The sequence below is a fragment of the Hibiscus syriacus genome, unplaced genomic scaffold (assembly GCF_006381635.1).
Source record: "Hibiscus syriacus cultivar Baekdansim isolate YM2019G1 unplaced genomic scaffold, ASM638163v2 tig00110676_pilon, whole genome shotgun sequence".
NCBI classification, from domain to species: Eukaryota; Viridiplantae; Streptophyta; class Magnoliopsida; order Malvales; family Malvaceae; genus Hibiscus; species Hibiscus syriacus.
The window spans coordinates 2,083,550-2,093,022 of NW_024062820.1; the positions used below are offsets into that span (position 1 = coordinate 2,083,550).

A 9,473-nucleotide genomic window follows, 5' to 3' on the forward strand; every position below is an offset into this window, starting at 1 on the left:
GGGTGAAAAAACTCCGACTCAACCAGACCCCGGGATAATAGTATAATTTATCTAAAAAAATATTATTTTTTAATTAAGTCCTTATTTTATATCGGGTCGAATTTATACTCTAGAAATTCGGGTCAGATTAGAGTATAGGGAAGGATATATATATTTTTCGGGTCGAATCAATGGATGATATATAATTTTCGGGTCGGATTGGATTCAAGTGGACGATATATATTTTTCAAGCTGGATCTGATCGACCAAAATCTGACTCAACCCTACCATTATCATTCCTACAAACACATTGAATCCTCTTGTATCCCAAAACTTGATATATACACTCTTGTATCTCAAATTGACAACTCTTCTAACCAAAATAAATCCTAAAAATTGCATAAACAATGAGAAAGAATACAAAATAATTCTCTCATAATCTACATTAAAACTTGCTCTATATTTACAGAGAAAATAAACTTGGTTGTCAAAAATTTGTATTTCATAATAATTATTAACTAAATAAATTTAATCATTATTCTTTAATTATTAAACTTATAATAACATCTAATTCAATTATCGATTAGAATTTGAGTTAACAATCTCCCTCTTGATACAATCTCTCTAAAAATATTGACGTTCAAGCCTTTAACAACTCTAATTGTTAAATAAGTTAAATATTTGTTGAACCACTACCACCGAGTCTTGAACAACTTCAATTCTTATGAAAAATCGTTGAAGTTTCGCCGGATCATTTTTTAGTTTTTTTTTTTCTGTTCTCAGTTTTTCTGTCATGCCAAACACAATATTTGATTGAGGTTTTATGAAAAAGAAAAGTTTTTATTCCATTGTTCTTTCATGTTAGCCATTTTCCTTTGCAAATCATAACATGATGAAATAATGGTTAACCATCTTATACAAGGGCTCCGTGACTCATTTTTCTTTAATTATTGTGGATAGTTAGATCAATAAATAATTTAACAATCTAGCTCGGCCATATTGGCATTTGCTTTAGTCTTAAAGCTGGCCAGTGGCCTGCAATTTCTCGATAAAAATAATATATTCCACTGGCCTACCTGAAAAAAAATTTGTTGAAAAAGCTGTCTATGAACCAATTTTTGTACTGTAAAGTCAATGATCAGTGGTAAGTAGGCTGGTTTCTAAATCATCGTTGCCTGCAGCCGCCGTGGTCAGCTCATCGGCCCGTTTAGCCTGGTGCTTCCAATCAGTTCGAACGAATGTGTACATCATCATGCACACGCATGAAACTTGTGCTGCAAGAAGCCCGAACCATAGACCCTTGAACCCGAACTTGAATGTGAAAGTGGTGAGAATAGCAACCGGCAATCCGATGATGTAAAACGAACACAAGTTTATCCGAACACCGTCTTTAGGACGTGCGGTCCCGGTCAAGACACCACAAGCCACTGTTTGTGGAGAGTTGCTGACTTCACATAGCCCCAGGATCGGAAGCACAGTGGATATCAAGTCGATAATTTGTGGCTCATCGGTGAACAACGTCCCCCACCATGACCTCAGGACTATCATGGCAACAAAGGCCAAAAGGCCAAATGCGAATGCCATGAGGAGGCCGATGTTGGCCGCCAGATGGGCGCGGGACGGTTGACCGGCACCCAAGGCCTGACTAACTCTTGTGGAAATGCAGCTGCTTAGTGAGTAGGGGAAATTGTATAACACCCCTGTTGTTTGAATTAGGATGCCCATGGCTGCAACGCTAGCCTTCGGGTGGTCTAGTAAACCGCAAAGGAACAACATTATCTCGTACCACCAAAATTCCAAGCACACCGAGATGAGGCTAGGCAGCGCCAGCGCTAACAACGGCTTCCAACCTTGGAAGACGGAGACGATCGTAACGCCATGCCAAGGCTTCAAAGGAGTCTCCGACACGACCATATAGATTACGAGTCCGAGGTTTAGATTGAAAGTAGTACAACCAAGAGCCAATGCAATCCCTTTCACCCCTAACCGAAAATACATGGTGAAAAGGTAGTTGATCAAAGGGTGTAAAAGGACAGCACAAATAGCAGATACCGTAAGAGGGGTGGTGATGCCTTGGGATTTAAGAAAAGTCCTTATCGGATGCAGAAGAGATTGAGCTATCAGTTCAGGGATGAAGGCAACCAAGAAAACTCTCGCGATTCTGGTGGCATCGGGATCTTGGCCTAGTCGTAGAAATATCGGTTCGACGTTTAGCCACAGGATGCAGACAGGTACACAGGTGAGTAGCAGCATGTACAATGTTCTATGAAAAGTCTGGCTGAGGACTGAATATCTTCTAGCTCCATAGGCTTGGCCACAAATGGGATCCATTCCAAAGGACAGACCTTTGATGACAGAGATACCTGTAATGTTCCCAAACCCCATTGCTAATGATCCTCCAGCAAGCTCTTCCCTGCCTAAATGGCTTAGGAAAAACATTGAAATAATTGATCTCGATTGTATGAGCAATGATAAAATCATTATTGGCCCTGCAATCTTTCCAACTGACATCACTTCATCTCCCACCTGCATGGAATTCAACTTCCTTCATTGCCTACCTTTTGACCATATTCTCAAACCCCATTTTGTGTTTTTTTTTTTTAATTTCACATGGCCAGCTTTGGGGGGAAATGAAAAGAAATTATAAAAAAACACACTTTTAAAAACTTTTGGTTATTATTAAAAAGTGCAAGTGGCCCAATGAAAGGTTTATTATAGTACCTTGCTATTCTATGCAACAAAATTTCAGACATCAACTTTATTGAAAAGTAGAGTCTTTTGAGGAAAAGGTAAAGACAAATTCCCTACGACAATTAATTTAGACAAGTCTGTCAATACATTAAAGGATTCCACTACACACCACCAAAATTACTTGAAAAAGTGGTGCTTTTATATTCTTAAAATAAGCTAAAAAGTTGACTTTATGGGATGGAGTATAGCCTCCCATACCTCAGGGCATGGCCAATGCTGGTGGTGCTGAGTTTTGTTTGAAATAAACCAATGAAAATGAATCATGCATGCCCGAATAAGTTAATGAAATTATCAAACTAATCTGAGTAAAAAGCTGATGGTTTTATGAAACTCTTTTGGTGGTGCTGGTGATGATCAGTAAAGAAGGAAGCTTGCCTGGTTCAAGGGCTCTCTTGCCTCGTTGAATGGAAGCCTCCTGAGAAGCTGACGGATTTGAATCTTTCGTATGAACCCACGAATGTGTCTATCTTCATCACCGTTTTCCTCATTGTAGTTCCTCAGAAGCTGGTGCTGATGATCGCCATTTAAATCGTTTTCCCCAGATTCAATATCACTCCCTGAGCACATGTTGTGTGTAAAAACCAAACCTACAGAAAGGACAAAAAAAAACCCAATCTTGAAAAGTGAAGAAAATGACATGCAGAAGTTATATATACACACACACACACAGAGATACAGACAGACAAGACATACATACCTTGATTTCCCCAAAGCTTGAAAATCCCTTAACTAATCTTGTTCTGTTATTGGAGTTTGTTCCTGGTTAAGTAGTTATGGAGACTGAATATATATATATATATACTGTCGAATATACTGCATTACACAAGACAAATACTTATGAGGCCGTTCAGCTTTAACTTGAATTATATTATAATGAATAATATATACGTACTCTTCTTTGAAACTGGGTTATTGAATGCTATTCCCACCTGTATTTTTGCTTTATCCACCACGTCTAACTTATTGGTTCTCTTTTGCAATGGCGGTCAGCTTATGAAGAAAGGATTGCTTAAACTAATGCACAAAACAGAGCTAGGTTAATTAATTACAAATTAATAAGATTTTCTCCTTAATTTTTATTTTATTTTATTTTGCAGTTAATAAATTAAGTACAAGGTTGTCTTGGCTTAATTACTCTTCGTTCTTGTGCTTCCTGCCTCGTGGATAAGGTCTAACTAATTTTATATACAAGAGATACATACGTCCGTACAATTTTTCCCCTTCAGTTTGGTGATTTGTTTTAGGGTTTGATCTTTATGAAATAATTACGCAGATGGACTAAACTCGATTCGACTCGAAAAATCAATTTTTTTACTCGACTCGAATTGACTTCAACTTGTAATTTCATAAACTCGACTCGACTAAAAAAAATTTCAAGTTCAGACCGAGTTATAAAATACAACTTGAATAACTCGAAATTTTTAATAATTAGTAAATTGATTTTTAAGTTTGAGTCGAGTATCTCGAATTTGTATGATATATGTATAGCACATATGACAAAAATATGAAAATATATATATTTAAATGGTTATGAAAAATCATTTAAATTGGAATCAAACAATATCATAATATTAGAAATACTTACAACTAAATTTAAACATAAACTCGAAAATTTGACTCGAAAAAATTTCAAGTCAACTTCGAGTTGTAAAATAAGACTCGTCAATTAGAATAACTATAAATTTTTTAACTCGACTCAATCGAACGTTCACCTAAGTATAATGATTTCTTGAGACCGTTGACGATTCCAAAGCAATTAATCCAATGGGCAACGTATATAAAATTTTCGAAGAAAATTACCGGCAGAAGATGAGAATTTTCGTAAATGCTAAAAGAAGCGCCCATATTTTCACCTTCAACTCATTGTCAACCGTCCGATTGTCTGACTGTTCACCTTCACCGTCGAGCTATCTACGGTCTAAATATTAAAATTCAAATCTTCTAAAATAAATTCGGGATTAATATTCCCCAATTATTTATCTTAATCTGATTATTTGTTCATTAGCTTGTACGTGTAGTGTTACTATTTACAAACACTTTGAATCATGTATTGTGCACTCTAATGCCTAGCAGAATAATTAGATCCAAAATCATTTCTTAATTGAAGTAGAAAGGGCAAAGTAAGAAATTAATCAGTCAAACCATTTTTCAATTTGTTGTTAATATTGAATTTAATTATATATACCTAACATTTAGTTTCTATTTCATTTGGGTACCTTCACTGTTGAAAACTTGTAGGAAAAATATGAATAAATCATGACTATTCATGAAAAATAATTAAGTCTTTTCATAAAAAATAATTATTTCATTTCACTCTAAAGGTCATGTATTTCCATGATATATGATTTTTAATCAAATTGTTAAGTTATTTCATTTAAAGGTCTTAACATTTCAATAAAGATTTTAACCTTTCAATCATCTCCCTATATAAAGGCTAAGTTGTGACACATTTCAACACACAACTTTTTACTATTCTTTTCAAATACTTTACTTTCAATTCTCTGATTCTTCCAAAGTCATTTTTCGGTAATAGATAAAGACAAAGATTGTGTTCGATTGTTCACTACGGTTGTGCTTACTGTTGTGAACGCTTGTTGTTGTATCCCGGGAGACCGACGTCCAACGTTACTCAAAGCACCGAGGAGAGGATGAATCTGTCTTAAGGAAACTGTTCATTCAGGCCTCAACAAAACTTTTCTTCTATTGATTCAGTTTCATCCGATTACAGGTTCTATTTTAATTTCACATTTGTTTTAACGTTATTATTATTGAAACGAAATTTTTTAAATTACAATACTACAACACTATTTGTTCAATATTTTGCAACAAAACTTAACGCGTTTTGTATCTAAACTTTCAATTTTCTTTAAAAAAATTAACTTTAAATTTTGAATGGGGTACTAAAATAAAACAAAAACTAAAGCTTTTAACTGCAGATACTAAAATGAAACAAAAACTAAACTTTAAGTATGGTTTTGAAAAAAATGAAAATTTAGATACTAAAATAGACCAAAACTGATGGTTTAAATACCAACAAGTAGTTTACCCTATTTATTATTACTTATTTGATTTCCCTTGATATTATGTATGCCCATTTTTTTATTAATAGCGGTAGGTATATAAAAAAGTATTTGTTCAAAAATAACTCTTAATCATTTAAGAGTTAACGCCCATATCTTTATCATTCATGATACTCAAACTCAGAATCTCAAAGAATAACAATATTTTTTTTACTATCGAGATCACTTGATTTGTGCATTTCCATAGTTTTTAAAATTGTAATTGAAAGTTTTTTTTTTTTGTTGCCCTCTAGCTTCAAGGCATCGCCACTAATCTAGATCAATCCGAATCGCATATCTGGTTTTGGTAGGTGAGTCTCTCAACATGCACAAAGACTCGAACCTGAGACTTTATTTAAGTGATATTAAGCTGCTTACCACTTAAATCAACCAGTAAAATATTATAGTACGTAACAATAAAAAAGGATTTTTTTCACTTTAACAACTAAAATAATAATAATAATAATAATAATAAGATCTTTATGGTCTTGAACAATAGTTTAAGAAATGAATCAAGATTGTGAGTGGGATTATTCTTTAGTACTTAATTATATTGTATAATGTCATGTCAAATCATCTTCTTAGCCTAAGACCTTTTCAGGCTTTAAAGTTAAGCTTAAAAATAAAAGAGAGAATAGTAATGGGTCAGTTAATTGCTAAAATATTAAGTTCTTAATTCTTTCCACCTAAGATCCATGTATACTGCCAACTATTTTTAATAATTTTATTTAAAAATTGACTCTTCCATTCTCCAAATTGCCGTTTTAATGTACTAAACAAAGTATCGTTATAAGGTAGGATTTAAGCCAATAGTGTTGGTATAACTGGTTGAGATTTAAGAATTTGAGTTTGTACGGTCAAGTTCGAATTCCACCACCGTTATTCTTGGTGGACAATTTGCAAAATCCTATATAAATCTCAATTAATTTTTAGGTATGTCTTGACCCTAGACTGGGAGAGTCACCCCTGACCTAAATTTTGTGTACCAAAAAAAAAGGTAGACTTTAAAATAAATATTTAAAGATTTTTATTTTTATTTTTTATGGCGAGTAATTAGGAGCTAGAAAACTATTGCAAATGATAATTTATTCTAAATAAATAAGTTTAATTATTAATATGTTTCTATATAGATCTAACTAGTAAAATTTATATCATTTATATTAACGAGAAAAATCACTCTAATAATGAAATGAGGAAAACAAAACTCATTTTACCAATGTCTTGAATTTATTTTCTCAAATAAAGTGGTCTATACATGTTTACCGGAAGACGCAAGGATTAGTCGACGTCTTCATGACGACTCATGGAAGTCTTGATGTCTTCTCCATTCTAGGGTCGGGATTAGGATGTTGAAGGCCATGTGCAAATTCTTAAAAAGAGACCCTTAAATCTAAATTTTTTTAAATATGACTTTATTAACTAGAAAACCTTTACAAGATTCGACCGCAGGTTCTGTGGTTTTTAGTTTAAAAATTTTACCACTAGTTTATAATACTTTGTTTTTTATTGTAACAATAATAATAAATTTAATTTTTTTAGGCCTTACTATTTCAGGGTCATGTTCCGTCGCGCACGTTAATCATGCCTAGCCCTTCCTCTGCTCCATTGCATTAGGCATGAGTGTGCATGGGCACAAATGACGCAAAAGAGAATGACAGAAAACGTCGGATCCTTTATGGTCTTCATGAAGACTTCGGATGGTTCTTACATCTTCCAACAAGTATTGTAGAGACTACTCTGTTTGAAAAAATAAAGAAGGGCGTGCATTACATGGGGAATTTTTTTTCACTGTAATATCTAGACAAAATTACCGTATTAACTATTTATAACTTTATATACCACTAATAAGATGATAATACACCATCAAAGGTTAAAAATCAAATTCCCTTGTTTTTAAGGCTACGTTTAGTACTCAAAATTATCCGTTTTGATTCGTTTTAATATTTGAACTTTTAATTTTTTAAAAAAATTTATAACTAAACTTTATTTTTCATTTCATTTTAGTATCATGCTACTAAAAATTTTAGTTTTTGTTTCATTTTACTTTAGGTACTAAAACGGACCAAAACTGATAATTTAGGTACTAAAACGTTAAGTTTTTAATGACGGGGTACTAAAATGAAACAACCAACAAAAATTAAGTATGGTTTTAAAAAAATATAAAATTTAAATACTAAAACTGATAATTTAAGTACTACACGTGCGTAATTTACCCTATCTTTAATTATGATGATTTGATTTAAGAACCAAAGAAAAGTTAGGTCCAAAGTATGTAAACATGAAGTGTTACATTTAAGTTAGAAGGGATATGCATTGCCTTCATTGGTTATTGTTAGCTTCAATTATTTGTGGGCTTAAGAAACAAAATGATGGGTGATAATGCCCACGTTTCCCTTTCCCCCACACTCAACTAAATTGTTTAGTTTCAAAACAAAAACAAACAAAAAAAAGTGTCATGTCTCAAAACTTGAAAGAGACAACTTGAGTTCATAACTTTTGTCTTAGCCTTGTTAATATACGGGGGAAGATTTTTCACATATGAGCCAATAAGAAGTGATCAAAATATGTTCAGTTGGGTTCTTTTTTCAACATCAGAGAGCTGGTGGTGTCTTTAGACAACATGGGTTCCCCATATTCCACTGAAGCAAGACATTCATAAACCTTGGTTCGGTATTGAATTTTATTTTTCAATTATTACAAGCGTCCCAATTTGTCTTAAACCTAGTACTTTGCTTTGGGGGGTTTTGAATTAATATTGCTGGTGTATAGAAAAGCAAAGATGGGGGATGCAGGCGAGGCGTGCCATGCCATTGTCACCCATGTTATATTAATGGATCGGGACCATCTTGTAGGAAGGGATTTGTGCACCTTAATTTGCACGAAAGATGCCCCCAAGGGACCAACCAGTGTTCCAGCATATGCTAAACAGTTTTCTCATTTCTTTATCACTGTGTTTTTTGTCTTTGAAAACTAGGGCACCAACTGAATTCAGTTCGGTATGGTAAGAACCAAGCATATTCTCCATTCATTTGGATTGTCACACAGTTTGGTAGGAACTAATGCACATGTGATAAAGGAATTGTTGTTACCTAGATTAATCAAAAAATAATAATTCATAAAAAAATAATTTTTATTGATTGTTTTATTTTTTTACAACACGTTATGAAACAAGATTTTAGTCTATGTAAAATCATTATTTATTTCTAAAATATATTTTTATATAAAATAAACTTACCCCCAAAAAATGTTTTTTTTATTTTCTTAAAGAAATTCAAGGTACCCATGATCTAATTTGAATAAAAAAAATAATTGTGTGTATTTTGATATTCAAATAATTATATTTTTTATAATCATTAGTTTCAATCTATTGATTAACTAATTTAGATCAAATACTAAAGAGGTCATTATGGGGCGACCCTTGCAATCTAATTTATTCCATTTATAATAGCAGGATTCGAACTCTTGATCTTATTTAAGGGTCATTGTATCTCATCCTACTAAACATGCTGGTTTGCATTTAAATTTTAAATTTTTAGATAATGCTTTGGGTTCTTTTTTCTTTTCTTTTATAAGATAACTCTTAACCATTTGACATTGAACGCTCACACCCTTGGCATTCTTGATGCTTGAACCCGAGACCTCAAGAATAACAACAATACTTCATGTTCTTTGAGTAAAATTAAA

At 33.1% G+C, this 9,473-nt stretch overlaps 1 protein-coding gene across 1 annotated transcript; it reads right to left on the bottom strand.

Annotated features, from left to right (window-relative positions):
- Nucleotides 1-1,110: 1,110 nt before the first annotated feature.
- Nucleotides 1,111-2,514, bottom strand: LOC120137878 (protein DETOXIFICATION 53-like). Its single transcript, XM_039153517.1, has one exon. The coding sequence runs from the start codon at nt 2,509-2,511 to the stop codon at nt 1,111-1,113; it is 1,401 nt and encodes a 466-aa protein (XP_039009448.1). The 5' UTR covers nt 2,512-2,514.
- Between the last annotated feature and the right edge of the window lie 6,959 nt (nt 2,515-9,473).

Bases quoted from the DNA above. Each gene is read 5' to 3' on its own strand.
- LOC120137878 (XM_039153517.1), bottom strand. From the start codon at position 2,511: ATGCAGGTGGGAGATGAAGTGATGTCAGTTGGAAAGATTGCAGGGCCA.